Source organism: Neoarius graeffei, chromosome 15 (genome assembly GCF_027579695.1).
Source record: "Neoarius graeffei isolate fNeoGra1 chromosome 15, fNeoGra1.pri, whole genome shotgun sequence".
Classification (NCBI taxonomy): domain Eukaryota; kingdom Metazoa; phylum Chordata; class Actinopteri; order Siluriformes; family Ariidae; genus Neoarius; species Neoarius graeffei.
Genome location: NC_083583.1, coordinates 1856037 through 1874087, shown reverse-complemented (window position 1 = coordinate 1874087; position 18051 = coordinate 1856037). Strand labels below are relative to the sequence as shown.

Genomic DNA, 18051 nt, shown 5'->3' with positions numbered 1-18051 from the left:
CCTTGGATCACTTTTGTGTCCCCACCAATGTCAAAATCAAAGTTACTCCCTTGTGTGTGTGTGTGTGTGTGTGTGTGTGTTGGGGGGGAACTGTGAGGGTGACATGTCAGATGCTGAAGGGGGGGCAGGGGTGTGTGTGGGCGGGCAGAATCTGTTGCAGGGGGCAGAGGGGGGAGGAGGGGCAGAACAGGGAGGGAGTTGAGCCTCCTGACCGCCTGGTGAAAGAAACTGTTCTTGAGCCTGTTGGTTTTGGCCCGGAGACTCCGCAGTCTCCTCCCCGACGGCAGCAGGCTGAAGAGGCTGTGAGATGGGTGGGTGGGGTCACCTGGAATCCTGATGGCTTTGCGGGTGAGGTGGGAGTTATAAATATCCATAAGAGAAGGGAGAGAGACACCAATGATCCTCTCAGCTGCTCTCACGATGCGCTGCAGAGTCTTGCAGCAGGACACGGTGCAGGCGCCGTACCACACGGTGATGCAGCTGGTCAGGATGTTCTCGATGGTGCCTCTGTAGAAAGTGTGCATGATGGGGGCCGGGGCTCTTGCTCTCCTCAGTTTGTGGAGGAAGTACAGACGCTGTTGGGCTTTTTTGGCCAGTGATGCGGTGTTGTTGCTCCAGGACAGGTCTTCAGAGATGTGCACACCCAGAAACTTGGTGCTGCTCACCCTCTCCACTGCAGCACCGTCGAAAAAAGACAATGATTTAAAAATTGTTCAAAAAGTTTACAAAAAGTGGGCTAATAAAATAGATGTGGACAGATGCACTGAGCCTCCCAGGGATTAATGAGCAGTAAAGTTAATGAACTTGTGTCTGTTAGTGTTCAGTGCACACATGAATAGATATAAAACACAGGCCAGCCGATTAATAAACAGCTCAAACTGTAACAGTCGGAGTCTAAACCCAGCCGGAAGTGAATCACTGCAGTCTGTGTGAAAATGAGCCGCTGTGAGCTTCGCGTTTCTGTGCTGCCTCCTGTCCCTCGGTGCTCTCCGGAGTTTTACACTTTCAGCGGCGAGCAGCGGGACTGAGGCCCCGGGCCACACAGCCTCTGTTCATCCATCAGCCAATCAGTTCACTGACTCATTCCACTCAGCGGGTAAAGGCGTGGTCATTCATAAATAAATAAATAAACATGCTCCGTTTGATTGGTTGAGCCGCTGTGTGATGCGGAAGTGAAAGCCTTGCGGTTGTCATGGTAACGCGCGCTTGCGGCTGTGTGTGTGTTCTGGTGCTGCTGATTTTTCACTGATTCACTGCGGGATTCACCGGCGGCTTTCACTTCCAACACTTCCAACACGCGGCCGACTGGAGCCTGGCGGAGTCAAGAGCAGGTAACGCACAACTGTTCGTGTTTACTGGAGGATTTGAATCAGGGATCACTTTAACAGCTGAGAACACAGTGCTGTTCTGAGTTAGAATGGGCTGGAACGGAAGCATTCTTTACTGGACAGTAACATTCTTTACTGTCACTGGGTCGTCAAACAAACAAACACCCCGCCACACATTCTTTAACACTATACCATACAATAACAAACAGGACAATAAACAGCAACAAATACAACAAATAACTATAATAGCGCAAAATAAGGAAGAAGAAAAGAGGGGGCATTTATTTACACTTTACCCTCCTGCTGGAACTGTGTGAGTATATAATGAAGGGTGAAGGAACTAAACCCTAACCCCTAAACCCCTAACCCCTAAACCCTAACCCCTAAACCCCTAACCCCATGCATGAACACACATAGCCTACTATTCATATACCACATGACACATGTCTGACCGGTAAACGAGAAAGTATCCAAAAAGATTATTGTGCATGTGGTTGGATATACGAGAAGTAACATTGATCTTCTGCGACTGAGTCCGATTAGGTGGGCATTGCTGTAGGGAAGAAGCTGTAATTGAGTCTTTAGACAAATTAAGTAAAATTAAATAACACTGATTTCTAACACAAGTCCCGTAAATCATTATTCCACTCATGTACAGGGTTTAACTCTATATTCAGGGGAAAGTGGCTCAAAAACAGCTCAAAGTCACCACATGACATCACAACACAATTAGCATATTCAGTATTTCATCATGCTCATTTGCATATCCAAACCAAACGTGTTCCATGAAGAAAGAAAAAAAATTCTGAAGACATTTAGACTGTAACAGAATGATATTAAATTTGATCAGAATCTGAACTAAACTCACAGGTGACAATGTTTCTAAAATAAGCACAGTTCCCATGGCTCCTCCAAATCCTTGAAAGTTTGTGAATTTGAGGGAAAAAAAAATGAAGGCCTCAAAAGTTTTTGAAAATGTCCATAAATAAATACAGGTCATTGAAAGTCCTTGAATTTATATATTTTGTGCAAAAATAGAAATTGAAGAGCCTTAGATGGTACAGCGTCAGGAGCCATCATTCATCATTCGCTGATCGAACCACATGGGCTCAGGGTGAACTTTTGCAAACCTTTGTTCAGCTCTACAATACAGAGTTACATCCACAAACCTTGCGTAACGTTCGCGTTCTTAACCTTGATCATTCGACTTCACTCACTCCTGTACACACGTGACGGTGACCATCGCACTTTCTTGAGGCAAGTGGCATTTATTTTTTGTCTTCCTTTGGCCACAGTCACGTTCATGAAAAGCGTGTTTTGTGTTGTGAAGCTGGTGCTAATGAAATAGCCCTCCAACTGGTAAGCCTCTTCCTCTATCAATCAACTTCACATTGCTTTGCTGTGCTGTTAGAGAATGAAAGAGCTTACACAGCCTGCCATCACTGCAACAGGACAACTGAGAAGTTTTGACATGTTCAAGTTGACTGTGAGCTTTTGTAAAACCTGCTAGTTCTCATTATAAACATTCTTAGCGTTGTAACAGTAATTAACCTTAATCTGTCTCTGAAACTATGCTATGCTGGGTCCTTGAATTTGATGGAATTGGGCCTTGAAAAGTCCTTGAATTCGATGCTTAAGAAGGTGCAGGAACCCTGAGCAAGAAGTCGTCCTGGGTCACGGCACCATAAACTATTGAAATATTTACAAAGTCCCTGTCAAATCTTTTACAAATACAAACAAAACACTAATGAACAGGAGTCAGGAGTCAAGAAATAGACATGAAGGACACGGTTATGACTGGAACCATTAGCTTTTATGACTGTAAATATCCTTTAATAACACAATCCTGTACAAAGACGCATCCAGACAGCGGCGATCATTGACTGGTCATTAGGAACAGCGTTGATGATAACATACCTGAGAACAGGAAGTGACTTTTTACCAATGTTCTGCAACATTTAATGTAGCTATAAATAGAAAAAAAATCTGATGTGTTCTTTAAGAAATACAAAATCTTCCTCACTGGAAAGTTGCTGTGGTGTAAGAGGAATAAAACACTAGGGGATATGCTGTTATAGGAAAATAATCAACGTCAGGATGGTATCAGTACCATCATACTATTTTCCTGTAATAACAGCACACCTGAATGAATGAATGAATGAATGAATGAATGAACCCTTTATTGTCACTTAGTCACAAGTACCAGCGAAATTAGCTGTCAACCCGTCCGTACATATACACATACACACAATTGACACAGGGGGAGTAGACAGGACAGGAAGACAGGGATGAAAAATACAGAGTAACATGAGGGGAGGGGAGAAGAAAAAAGCAACCCCCACACTATGCTTCTGTGGGGAGTACAGTGTGGGAACATTAAAAACACACCTCAGCACATAAGCACAAAAACAACACAGTACACTTTACACATGACTCGGGACTCGAGGGGGAAGGGGGTGAGGGAGGGGGTGATCATGGGAGGGGGGAGGGGCAGAGGTATAGGTAACCCAGCGCAAACAAGCAGTCCAGTCCTGCAGCCGAAGACAGCACTTACCCACTTGTCACACTGGGGGTAAAAGTGGTGACCGTGGGAAGTGGGGGGAGGAATACGAGAGAGTCTAACAGCAGTGATCTTCAGGGGGGGAGTTGTTGTCCCAGCAACGACTTTGGCCAAGGCCAGTGCTGTCTGAGGGAGCCAAAAGCAGATAAGATTGGGATTGTTTGGTCTTGGGGCGAGTAGACGCATTCCTTTACACGACTACTCTGTTTGTCCATTCTGGTCTCCGAATCGATCCATTTTCCTCTGCAAAGCCAAAAGCTTCTCCATGATGATATCCATGTTGCAGTTCAAGTTCTGAATAGCCACAGTCTGAGTGCTGACAGCTCTGCCCACCACTTCCATCATGTCGGGCAGCTTTATGGGGCTTTGGACAGCTGTCACTGTTTTCTGATTTCCTCGATAAACCAGGGCAATACCTAATCCAGTCAGCAAAAGTCCTGTAATCATGGTTCCGAATAGGTAGATGTCTTCAATGTCCTCCACAGAAAGAACCGCCAGGCACATGACCCGCCACCGCTCCCACGCGTCCATCGTGTAGCCAGCTGCGAACATTCTGGCAGGACAGGCTGGTTCCCCCGAACCCAGGCTTCTCGTCGAGAAGATTGTGTCAATTGCGTGAAGAGACCAGTTTATCAATTCCATGATTTGTAGTTTGGAGAGCAGTGCAGAGAGAGTCTCTCAAAAGTATAGACAATAGACAGCTGAGACAGCAGAAGCAGGAAAAATAAGGGAAGGGAGAGGCAGAGAAATGTGACTTCTCCGTGCTCTCACGGAAGGCGGTGTTTCTTTAATTCCTTCTTCATTTTCATTGTCATCATCATCTTCTCTAGCCACTTTATCCTGTTCTACAGGGTCGCAGGCGAGCTGGAGCCTATCCCAGCTGACTACGGGCGAAAGGCGGGGTTCACCCTGGACAAGTCGCCAGGTCATCACAGGGCTGACACATAGACACAGACAACCATTCACACTCACATTCACACCTACGCTCAATTTAGAGTCACCAGTTAACCTAACCTGCATGTCTTTGGACTGTGGGGGAAACCGGAGCACCCGGAGGAAACCCACGCGGACACGGGGAGAACATGCAAACTCCACACAGAAAGGCCCTCGCCGGCCACAGGGCTCGAACCCGGACCTTCTTGCTGTGAGGCGACAGCGCTAACAACTACACCACCGTGCCGCCCCTTCTTCATTTTATAGAATCATTTTGCTAATTCTTTTGAAGGGTGCCATTAATTCTGTAGTTCACTCGACTTTCATACAAATGCAGATGCAATAATTGATCCTTATTAAGAGGAGTGTTTCTGAGGGGCGTCTGGCAGAATGTACGGAATGTCTGTGGAGCGTCAGACGGCTTGGACTTGACAGCGTCGATGCCGGATGATTAGATTTAGCTGAGTGGGTCACGGGGAGTTAATTACTACTTGTGTGTGAATTAAATGGTAATTGGCATCAGGCTGCTGAAGATCAGTCTCCACTGCAGCGTTGATGCTCCTGGATTTGTGTGATGTTCTGATCTAAAGTCTGGATCCTGAGATAAACTCTGTAGATGAAGATGAAGACATGCTTTAAAACCTGTGTAAATTCTGTACACTGCATCACCTGGTGCTGGACTGCGTTTAATTTATCCTCAGGACACAGGAACTAACAAGGTGGAATATTAGTGTCTGAGTGATCACACTTCCTTCCTGTTCTTCAGTCCTATTTTTGGAGGATTTGTAACTCACCTTTTACTCCTTACCTTTTCACTCTGACCTTCAGAGAACTCGTGACGGAGCTGAAACGCCGTGAGAGAAATTTATCACCCTGTTGTGGCACCAGTCAGTTGTGTGATTGACAGATGTGACGGCCAATCAGATTCACATCAACGTCTAGTGAAACTGCACACTGTTGTGCTAATTGTGAGAGAGCAAGTGTTTCTCTCTCTGCTGGATTTACCAACGATTTCCACATGATGACGCGTCCTATGCGCCGTTCTTTGTAAAACAACAACACAATTTTGTTGAATGTTTATTATTAGCTTTAGATGATATCAGAGCATCTACCACACACACACGGCCCATTCTTGTGGGTACATTTCAAGTGTTGAAAGAAAACAAAATATTGGAATGATTTTTTTTTCCAGGCAGCATGCTGGTGTAGTGGTTAGCACTGTCGCCTCACAGCAAGAAGGTCCGGGTTCGAGCCCCGTGGCCGGCGAGGGCCTTTCTGTGCGGAGTTTGCATGTTCTCCCCGTGTCCGCGTGGGTTTCCTCCGGGTGCTCCGGTTTCCCCCACAGTCCAAAGACATGCAGGTTAGGTTAACTGGTGACTCTAAATTGAGCGTAGGTGTGAATGTGAGTGTGAATGGTTGTCTGTGTCTATGTGTCAGCCCTGTGATGACCTGGCGACTTGTCCAGGGTGTACCCCGCCTTTCACCCGTAGTCAGCTGGGATAGGATCCAGCCCGCCTGCGACCCTGCACAGGATGTTTTTTATTGTCATAGAACACACTTCATTACAAGTGTTACTAACATTACAAGTATTTTCAAACCTTAAACCTGTAAGACCTTAAGTATTCAAAAATAAAAAAAACCCTATCATTAAATTGCGCAATCCATTAACAGAATTGAAGATAACAGAGTTGACATTTTCCACCATCTTGTGTCTTAACTCCACATGCTAACTTCAAACTAGCTCCCACACGGCATATGTAAAAACAGAATTTTATGGATTTTAATCATATTATTGTTTTTAAAAAATGAGCGAGAGATTCACTCCAATCTTACAATAACAGAGTTGACAAATAATTAATCTACTGTTGGTGTAAAATTATGACTGAAATTTCACATAATACAGAAAATAGACTTTCTATGCAATTGATTTTATCTTATCCAGTGCAGCCTGGGGGTCAGGGGCCTTGCTCAAGGGCACTTCAGCCATTCCTGTTGGTCCAGAGAATTAAACCGGTCACCTTCTGGTCCTAAAGCTGCTTCTCTAACCATTAGGCCATGACTTCCTCAACCAACATAGAGAAAAATAAAATGTTCATGATGCTCCTGATTGATTAATACTAGGGTTAAGTAGGTCACTTACCTCAGTATCAGTCACGGGCGATTGCTCTAAGACAGCGAGGGAGGCTCAGCCTCCTCTAAAAATGACAAACATCATGTAGGATGAATTGCGCTAGGCTTATGTTATAGCCGACCTTATAACATTGCTATTTCAGATCCAGAATCATAGAAATATATGTGCTCAACCCACTACAGTGCGAAATAATTCCGTTATAACTTTAATGTGTGCGTGAGTTTTTCCCCCTTGTGACAGCACGATGCAGCCCAGCCTCAGTGCACTTCAATGGCATTTGGGAGCTCTGCGCTTTCAATCTCAGAATGCAAGCAGTGTTGCCAGATACTGCTGACGTTTTCCAGCCCAAAATATGTTCAAAACCTGCCAAAATGCACTTAAAACCACCCAATCTGGCAACACTGAATGCAAGACGATTATTGGACAAATACTGCGAAAACGCCCGCCCATGGAGTCTCACGGACTCCCAGCCTCAGTGGACTTCAATGGCATTTGGGAGCTCTGCGCTTTTCAATCTCAAAATGCAAGATGATTATTGGACACATACTGCGAAAACGCCCGCCCACAGACTCCCAGCCTCACAGTGGGAGGGACATGGTAGTTTCCGCGAGGAGACTGGTGATTGGTGAAAGCGGCCGGATATTTTCTTTGATTGACAGCTCGTTTCAAATATAGACAGGCAGCGGTGAATCTCAGTTCAGTCCCATGCGGATTCGCAAGTGCTGTGGTGTATTGTAAGAGATCAGCTTACATTTCGATTTCATTCATTACATACGGTTTCTACCAGCTTTTTTAGTTTGTATATATTTTCATTGTAAATAAAGTGTAAATATAGTGTTGTCAAGTTTGCTATCTTAGTTCCAGAAACTTTGTTTATTTGAATGACTGAACTTGAATTTGAGGGGGCTAGTCAGCTAGCAAGAAAGCTGCGCACGGATGCCAAGCATTGCTGATTTAATTTTGGCAAAGCCATTTGCCAGTCTTCCTTTCGAGGAAAAAATTAAAATTAAAGAGCAGGGTAGACCAACGCCTCAAACTGACTTGGTGAAAAAGGTAGGGAATAATACTCGTTCCTTTCAGCTCTCCTGGTACGAGAAAGTGAATTGGCTAACAGCAAGTGACCCACATCAACAACAGTAAATAGGCTACTTTAGTAATATGTCATGGATGGACCAAAAATATAGAATCTATTTAAAATGTTTATGCTGAGTATATTATATTGGAATATATATTTCTCTGGATATGAATTAAACACAGCTACAATTTTGAAAACATTTTTAAACAAAAACGCAGCCGAGAACATTTCACACTACAGACCTGGATTAAAAGTGAAGGGTTATCAAAATTGTCAATAAAACATTTCTCAGTCAAAATAAGTAAAATATAGGGAAAGTGTCATTGAATGAAATGTGTGGCCCCCAGCTCTATGTTTGGCTCCCCAAGGTCAGTGCTTGTGCCTATTCCAGAACACTCTGCTGTTACTGCTGAGGTTCCTGACAAAGAGCTGCTTTCAATAATGATCAATTTTTAAACAACATGCCACAATTTTAAAATATAAAATGTTAAAATATACCCCTCCCCCCCAACACCACCATCATGTATATTGGACAGTAGGCTAATGGGCCAAAAGAACCTGTTATTTCACAGTTTGTGACGCTGCCAACAATCAGCCAGATCAGAGGCAAGAGTATGGGCAAAATTAATGTGTTTTTTTCTTTTAAAATCTGGAAATATCGTAACCGACCAGCCTCCCCGTTTGAAAGACTACCAGCCGCCACTGATATCAGTATCCCAGAAGACCAAAATCATTCACGTGTACATAGTCAGTTGGTATAGATTCATCCCTAATACACACACACACACACACAGAGTTAATCCACTCCTTTTATTTCTGAGAAATCTGAAGAGATGTTGTTTTCTGATCTCGCTGTCTTCTTTAATAATATTTTATGATGCATTATGGGATTAAAAGAGCACACTGGATTTTCCCCACTACGTTTTCCGATGTCTCTACACACCCCAATACATCCTGCACTGTATGCAGTGGTGAATCGGGCACAGTTTTGGACACAGCATGTGTTTAGGACAGCAGTTGTAATCTCCAGAGTGAATAAATGTCACCCAAAAAAAACTGAGTTGGTGACATTTTCCACTAAAGCGCAGTGCCATGGCCATGATGTGCATCAGAGGCACAGCGCAAGGAGAATAAATATGAGGTAAATAAGACTGCAGTGCTACAGAATGCTAACAGCAGAGTGGACAATAAGACCGTGAACATGTGAGCTTTGGGAGAAACAGAAACTGGAGGATGTGGGAGTTTTGGGTAACGGGACGTCTGCTTTAAAAACACCAGGAGTTTGAGGTGAAATGTTTAGACGAGGTTCCTGCTGAAAGAAACCCAGTAATGTTTACAGTCAGGACAGGAAACACTCTGTCTGTCTCTGTAATGTAATTCCACACTTCATTACGGCTGTGGAGTTTATCGTTCATCATCAAAGCCAGCTGTCAATAAATAATTACGCTGTACATGAAGCCAATAAAATATTTAGGAAGGAAAAATATGACGTCTGTGTGTTTTGCTAAATATAAATGTAAATAGCTTTTCCCTCTTCTTCAGTGTAAAGCCTGGATTTGTTTCCCCTAAAACTGGGTGTTTAAACTCCATCAGGAGAAATCAATCAGTAATAAATACAGTATTTATCTTCGCATAGTGCACTTCTCACAGACTCGATCTTCTATCACAGCTCTGATATTTCACACACAGACTCTAAAGCCCTGTTCAGACGGGATCAGTTTTCCATGTGGAAGTGTGTAATGTAATTATTCCCTGAGTATCTCTGGGATTTTAGTCTGAATCTGTCACATCTGAAATGTTTCACGGACTGTGTGTCCACACGTCTGTAAAGATTATTCTTTATGTTTTATAAACTGAGCAGTAGAAATAACTCCAGGTAATATTTACAATATAAATCCTGTCTGAAGCGACATGTCGGTAAAGATCGCGTTATATTCTGTGTGAAAAGAGGCTTTTATGTTTTTTTCTTCTTTCTATTAAAAAGTTTAAAATGCAGAACAATAAAAATTAAACAAGGTGTAAAAGGGCTTAACTTGTAGGTCCATCCGGTCCATGGTCAGAGTTCCATTGGGGTCAGTCCAGTTTGGGTTCCATATGCAAGGTTTTGTAGCAGGTTTGTTTTATGTGGGGGGCTGCTAACCCATTGCACAACCTTGGCTGGATTTGTCATACATGAAAATCCCTCACCTTTCGGTGAAATTCGCCGTTTTGAAACCAAAATGGGTGACCTACGTGAATCGTGTAGATCCGATGAGAAAAAAAGTTGGGGGGGTTGATATTGACCCAAAGGGCAAGGAGGTCACTTCGCGCCCATAGACAGTTCGTGACGGTTTGTGCCGCCTCCTCCTGCTTTGATATTGACGCCATAGTGACGAGTACATCTCGCTGCGAAGGGCAAGCAGCATCATTTCGCACCTCTTCTCCTGCTGGCCAGAGCGTGCACACATCAGTCAGAGTGCAGACCAGACCACCAGAAGCTGGAAGCTGGATTGTGTCATCGGACTGAATTTCCTACTTTTTTCAAACTTTCCTGATCGCTATCAAAACAAACAAAACTTCCGGCTTGATTACATCAGCATTCGAAAGAGGGCGCGCACATTTTTTGACAATCCCTGTGTCCGAAATTGCTCGCTACTCACTATATAGGGCACTGTATAGTGGAGACGCCATTTTGTAGTGCTGTCCGTACTGAAAGAAATCTAATTAAGAGTCTCAAATTTGATTTAATAAAAGACAGCAGCAAAGAAGAAAGTATTCAGCCTTGATTTAAAAAGAACTGAAAGCTGCAGGTACTTCCATATCTTGGCAGGCTGAGTGGTATGCTGGGGCACCTCTTGCCAGCAGACCAGGATATCCAGAGGGAACTTGTGCGGTTCAGTGTTGACCTGACCATCCCCAGCTTCAAGAAGGGAGAGAGCATCGTGGAGTGGTGGGGTCATGTCTTCGACAAACCAGACAAGTACCCCTCCCTGGGTGCACTGGTTAAGTGTTGCCTCTCCATCTTTCATGGACCTAGAGTCGAGTCCTCATTTAGTCTGATGAATGATGTAATTGATCAAAGGAGTGGCAACATGAACGTGGAAACATTTAATGCAATACAGACGGTCAAGTACACGCTGATGTCCAGGGGGAAGACAGCTATGCAGCTCTTTAGAAGGGAGGACGTGAAGTTTGGGGAAGTGGACAGAACATTGTGCAAGAACATTAACTCAGCAGCAGCCACATACAAACACCAGCAGAGGGTGAACAAGGAGGAAAAGCAGCAGCAGCAGAGCAAATATGGCTCTCAAGCAACTTGGAGTGCTCAGCAGGCCAAGAAACCGACTGCTGAAGGAGAGAAGCGGGCGAGGCTGAAACATGTGGCAACTCAGCGAAAGCGGGCCATGGAGACACTGGTGGTCCAGGCAAATAAAAGGAAAAAATTATCACTATTCCTTGTGTGTTCTCCACTTTCTTCGTTCTATTATTCGCATTTTTTTTCCAGGGCATAATTTCACTATAGTTACATGTATTTGAATTTGTATTTGTACTGTATGTCCTTGTGCAAATGTCAATACAGTATACTTAGTAAGGAGGCTATAATATTTATTCTGGGGGAGGACCCCCCAAACAAAATAAAACAACACCAGAGGCCACGTCACCACTCGTGCACCCTTCTCACCTTTTTCACCCCTGACCTGTTTTCATGCCTGATTTGTAGACCGCCTATCGGGGGCTGAGGTGGTGCAGGTGCTATTAGCCAGCAGCAGCAGCTCCCCTGGGAACTGTCCCACCATGGTCGAACCTGCCAGGAGTGGGGGGAGCCTTTGCAGACAGACCTGCTAGTTCTCCGCCCCGCCCCCGATGGTATCGCAACCCTGGGTCATTGCAGCAGCTGTTGCCTGGGGAAAACTGCTAGGAGGTTAGCACTCTGCCTTTAACCTTGTGCTTGGGCACAAGAGAACGAAGAAGAGGAAGAACTTCCTGTCAGAGGAAACTCTCAGTGTTGTGGAGGCAAGAAGAACAGCCAGACTCGCAGGAAACCGTAGGGAGTGCAGACGTCTTAAAGGAACAGTCCACCGTACTTCCATAATGAAATATGCTCTTATCTGAATTGAGACGAGCTGCTCCGTACCTGTCCGAGCTTTGCGCGACCTCCCGGTCAGTCAGACGCAGTCAGACACGCTGTCACTCCTGTTAGCAATGTAGCTAGGCTCAGTATGGCCAATGGTATTTTTTGGGGCTGTAGTTAGATGTGACCAAACTCTTCCGCGTTTTTCCTGTTTACATAGGTTTATATGACCAGTGACATGAAACAAGTTCAGTTACACAAATTGAAACGTGGCGATTTTCTATGCTATGGAAAGTCCGCACTATAATGACAGGCATACTAACACCTTCTGCGCGCTTCGGCAGCGCATTGATATCTGAGCTCCATATCAATGCGCTGCCGAAGCGCGCAGAAGGTGTTAGTACGCCTGTCATTATAGTGCGGACTTTCCATAGCATAGAAAATCTCCACGTTTCAATTTGTGTAACTGAACTTGTTTCATATCACTGGTCATATAAACCTATGTAAACAGGAAAAACATGGAAGAGTTTGGTTGCATCTAACTACAGCCCCAAAAAATACCATTGGCCATGCTGAGCCTAGCTACATTGCTAACAAGAGTGACAGCGCGTCTGACTGCATCTGACTGACTGGGAGGTCGCGCAAAGCTTGGACAGGTACGGAGCATCTCGTTTCAATTCAGATAAGAGCATATTTCATTATGGAAGTACAGTGGACTGTTCCTTTAACACCAAACGCAACAAGCTTCTCTGCAAGGACAAGCTGAACTGGCTCGACAACCTCACAGAAGAAGCAGAGGTGACTGCCCGTAGAGGCGACCAAGGCTCCCTCTACAGGACCCTAAAGACCCTCTCAGGGAAGACATCACCACCTACTGCCTGCGTGAAAGCCATGGATGGAACCATCCCAGACACTCCAGATCAACAGATGGCACGGTGGAGGGAGCATTTTCAAAGCTTGCTAACCCTAACCCAGCGCCACTCCCCTCTCCCCAGCTGGAAGAACTAGCTGTCTCAGCCAGGGAGGACAACTCTGTCCCTACTGGTCCCCCCACTCTAGCTGAAGTGGTCAAGGCCACACGGAAACTCAAACCTGGCTGGGCCGCAGGGGCCAAGGGAATCACCCCAGAGTTGCTACTGCATGGTGGACCCACAGTAGCAGGTCAGCTCCAACAACAGTTTACCGCCATCTGGAGTAACGAGACCATCCCGGCAGACTGGCTGCAAGGTGTCATCCTTCCCTTCTGGAAGAAGGGGCCCAAAGACCTCTGCAGCAACTACAGAGGGATCACCCTTCTGAGTGTCCCAGGGAAGGTGTTTACCAACATCATCCTCACGAGGCTGTGCCCACTTCTCATCCACAAGCAGAGAAAGGAGCAGAGCGGCTTCACACCAGGTTGCTCCACAGTGGACAGAATCCTGACCCTCCGACTGCTGGCTGAGAAAAGAAGGGAGTTCAGGAAACCTCTCTATGCAGCCTACATGGACCTGAAACAAGCCTTTGATTCTGTGGACAGACCAGCCCTTTGGAAGATCCTCAAGATCCTTGGTGTCCCAGTCAAGCTGCTAAACCTTCTCTCTTTCCTCTACTCTGACACCTCCTCCTGTGTGAGAGTAAACGGGCTGCTGTCAGACAACATCAACAGCGGCGTCCGCCAGGGCTGTATCTTGGCCCCGACAGTCTTCAATACAGCCATCGACTATGTCATGGGGAGAACTGTGGCCCAGTGTGCCTGCGATGCTAGCTTTGGCGATGTTACCATCACAGACCTGGATTATGCAGACAATGTGGCAATCCTGGCCGAAGTCATGGAAGCCCTCCAACTTGCCCTGCAGGCCATGGATACGGAAACCCAACTGCTTGGCCTGATGGTCAGCTGGGAAAAAAACCAAGGTCCAGTGCCTCAGCGACTATGAGACACCCCAAGCAGGACTGGTGATTAACTCCCACCCTGTTGAAGCTGTCAACAGGTTCTGCTACCTCGGAGGCACGATAACGTCTGACTGCAAGAGTGACTCTGACATCCAGCTCCGCATCGGTCGTGCTGCCTCTGCGATGGCAAGCCTTGACAGCATATGGTCCAACAGAAAACTCTTGGTCCAAACAAATATCAGGCTGTACAACAGCCTTGTGCTGTCCATCCTCATGTATGGAGCCGAGACCTGGACTCTAACAGCTGCCCAGGAACACCGCCTGGATGCCTTCGACACCAAGTGCCAACGAAGGATCATAGGGATCAGGTGGCATGACCATGTTTCCAATGCCACCCTGCATGAGATCACCAACCAGCCTCCACTGTCCAACAAGATCCGGTTGGCCCATCTCTGCCTCTTTGGCCACATCGCCAGGGTGGAGCCACCCCTGGAACCAGCCGCCCTACTGAGGGAACTGACCCCCACCACCCGGTCCCATCCCAGAGGCCGACCCAGACGCACATGGTCCCACCAGATGAGCAACGACCTGCAGGCTGCTGGCCTCAACATCGCCACCACCTGGGAGGCAGCCAGGAACAGATCCGCCTGGAGAGTCATATGCAGAGGTGCCACGCTCCCTTCGGGAGCATGTAGAGCTGAGTGAGTGAGTGAGTGAGTGAGTGAGTAAAAGGGCGTGTCAAAGAAGAGACGCTTGCAGGGTTTTTAGGGAAGATTTTGTACAATATTTCCTTCAATATACTGTATTGACCTCATGGAAAGCTTGATTCACATTTCTTTTTGAGGTTGATGTTCCTAAAGCCAATAGAATCCTAAAACCCACAACCAGAAGGTTTAACAGAAATGGGTTCACAGATTCCTGTGTATGCTGGTGTAAGTGCTGCTGGCTGATTTTACAGCCTGGATCAGGGATCGGGACGCCTCCCTCATGAAGCATGCCATCGTAATTGTCCTGAGAGATGTATTTTAAGCTGCCATGTTGATCTCACTGTCGCTGCTGCCATGCTGGGCCTGGACATCACCTCCACCACTGCGTCATGTTCCTGTGGGCTGTGGAGGGGGAGAAGGTGGACTTACCTTTGCTTTTTTTTTGAAGCAAAACAAATGTAGGATGACAAACTCATACTCACTCCATACGTGACCCTCTGTTACAAAACCAGTCACATGGGGCAATTTTTCAAAATTGAGTTCTTGTTATCCTCCGCTGGCTGAAAGGCCCAAAAGGGGATTATGTCGTGGTGATGTCCGTCTGTCCATCCGTCCCGGGAAGAGTGCTCACCTTCTGAAATCAACTTCTCTCACAATTTTTGGAGGAATTTCATGAAACTTGACAGGATTCTTTGTTCTGTCGTTAATACACATATTGTAATTTCGTTCAATTCAGTCGCATTTTACCAGAGTTATGGCCGAGTAGCCAGCGGGGGACATTGTGCTCTCAGAGCACTCTTTTTGTGTTTTCATGAAACACCATAAAAAAGCTCTCCATCATTGGAGAGCTTTTTTATGGTGTTTCATGAAAACACAAAAGTCTTCCAAAACTTTGTTTAAGGTCCATTTAATGCCTTGTTGATTTTCCTGGGTGACATTTTTCATTATCCAGTCAATGGCCAATGAGAAGAGCAGAAGGGAGAGGATACAACCCTGTTTAACCCCAGTATTTACATTAAACGGATCAGTCAACATGTTGTGGATAACTCTACATTCAAAGTTCTCGTACATTGATCTGATGATGTTTACCAGCTTCTGAGGTATTCCATAATGCCGGAGTATCTTATACTGAGAATCCCGATGTAGGCTATCAAACGCCTTCTCAAAATCCACAAACACAACATACAGAGGACTGTTCCATTCTTGTGACTGCTCTAAAATCTGTCTCAGTACAAAAATGTGATCAATACATGAGCGTCCCTTCTGGAAACCTGCCTGTTCCGGCCTTAATATGTTATCTACTGCTGTTTTAATCCTTTGAAGAATGATGCGACTGAAGACTTTACTTGTAATTGATAATAAGGTGATACCCCTCCAGTTATTACAGTCTGTCAATTTCCCCTTTTTGGGTAGTTTCACAATCACTCCAGTTTTCCAGACAGCTGGTATTGCTCCATGGTCCCATATATTCTGCAAAATGTTTCTTAGTATTTGAGGTGTAAGTTGTTTTTCTGCCTTGAGCATTTCCGGGCACACCCCGTCCTCCCCAGGGACTTTACCATTCTGCAAATTTTTAATTGCTTCTTTAACTTCCTCAACAGTAATATCATTCATGTTGATGTCAAGGTCGTTGTCCGCCTCTGTTATACTTGGGAGTACTTGTGGTTCTGGTCTATTTAGTATACCCCTGAAGTGTTCTCTCCATCTTTCCAGCTTTCCCTTATCTTCTGTGATGGTAGTACCGTCTACTGCTTTGACCGGCTGATCTTGGTTGGTGTTCTGGTTTCCACACAGTTTCTTTGTGATCTTGTAAACAGTTTTCATGTCTCTTCTCTGAGCCGCTGATTCAGCTTGTTCTGCCAGTTGTTCTGTGAAGCGTCTTTTGTCTCTCCTCGCAGAATTCTTAACCTCTTTGTCTATTGCTCTATACTGGATGTTCAACCGCTGTGTCTGTCTCTGTGATCTCGAGCCTAGGATTTTCTTCTTTATCGCTTTTCTTTCCTCTACTATTTTCCAAGTGTCTACAGTCATCCATTCTACCTTGTTGTTCTTTCTGTAACCAATAGTTTCTTTGGCTGCATGAGCCATAGCCTAATTGAAGGTATCTATGGTCATAGCTGCCTCATCTTGTAATATACTGAAGCAATTTGTGAGTGCTATACCGAACTCTTTCCTTTCTACTGGGTTTTCTAGTTTAGTAACATCAAAACGCTTATTTCTACTTTTCCCAATTTTTGCTTTTCTCAATTTTAGGGTGAGTTTTGCTACAACCATGTAGTGATCACTGCCAACATCTGCGTTTCTCATAACTCGGACATCTTGTAAAGATCGCTTCCATTTATTATTGATAATGATGTGGTCTATTTGGCTCTTGGTTTTACCGTCCGGCGATGTCCATGTTAGTTTGTGGATGTTTTTATGTGTGAAAAGTGTACCTCCAATGGCCAGGTCATACTCCTTGCAGGTGTCTATCAGACGCTCTCCATTGTCAGTGATGTCCCCTAGACCATGTTTTCCCATGGTCTTTTCCCTGTCTGTGTTATCACTTCCCACCTTGGCGTTGAAATCCCCAGTTACCAAAAGAACATCGGGCTTGGGCCTTTCCTCTAATGCTCCCTGCAAGACACTGTATAACTGTTCTTTGTCTTCTTCTTCAGCAACATCAGGAGGTGCATAGGCCACAATAACAGACAGTTTCGTGTACTTAGAGTTCAATCTTACATACAATAAATGTTCATTTATTGGTTTCCATTCAATCAGAGTGTTAGCATATGTCTTACTGATAATCAGGGCTACAGTGGGGAAAACAAGTATTTGATCCCTTGCTGATTTTGTTGGTTTGGCCACTAATAAAGACTCGATCAGTCTGTAATATTAATGGTAGGTGTAGTCTAACATGCTGAGACAGAATATCTCATCTCATCTCATTATCTCTAGCCATTTTATCCTGTTCTACAGGGTCGCAGGCAAGCTGGAGCCTATCCCAGCTGACTATGGGCGAAAGGCGGGGTACACCCTGGACAAGTTGCCAGGTCATCACAGGGCTGACACATAGACACAGACAACCATTCACACTCACATTTACACCTACGGTCAATTTAGAGTCACCAGTTAACCTAACCTGCATGTCTTTGGACTGTGGGGGAAACCGGAGCACCCGGAGGAAACCCACGCGGACACGGGGAGAACATGCAAACTCCGCACAGAAAGGCCCTCGCTGGCCACGGGGCTCGAACCCAGACCTTCTTGCTGTGAGGTGACAGCGCTAACCACTACACCACCGTGCCGCCCTGAGACAGAATATCACAAAGAAAATCAAGAAATCAACTTTAAAGAATTTGTATTAATTTATTTGCATTTTATTGAGGAAAATAAGTATTTGAACCCTCTTGCC

General features: G+C 45.3%; 1 protein-coding gene across 1 annotated transcript in view; it reads left to right on the top strand.

Annotated features, from left to right (window-relative positions):
- Window positions 1–1238: 1238 nt before the first annotated feature.
- Window positions 1239–18051, top strand: part of stk33 (serine/threonine kinase 33) — a gene marked incomplete at its 5' end in the record, with an annotated part of 42814 nt that continues 26001 nt past the window's right edge. The window contains one exon of the mRNA XM_060941895.1: window positions 1239–1331. Within this exon, the coding sequence (XP_060797878.1) occupies window positions 1239–1331 (93 nt within the window). The remainder of the gene's footprint in view (window positions 1332–18051) is intronic.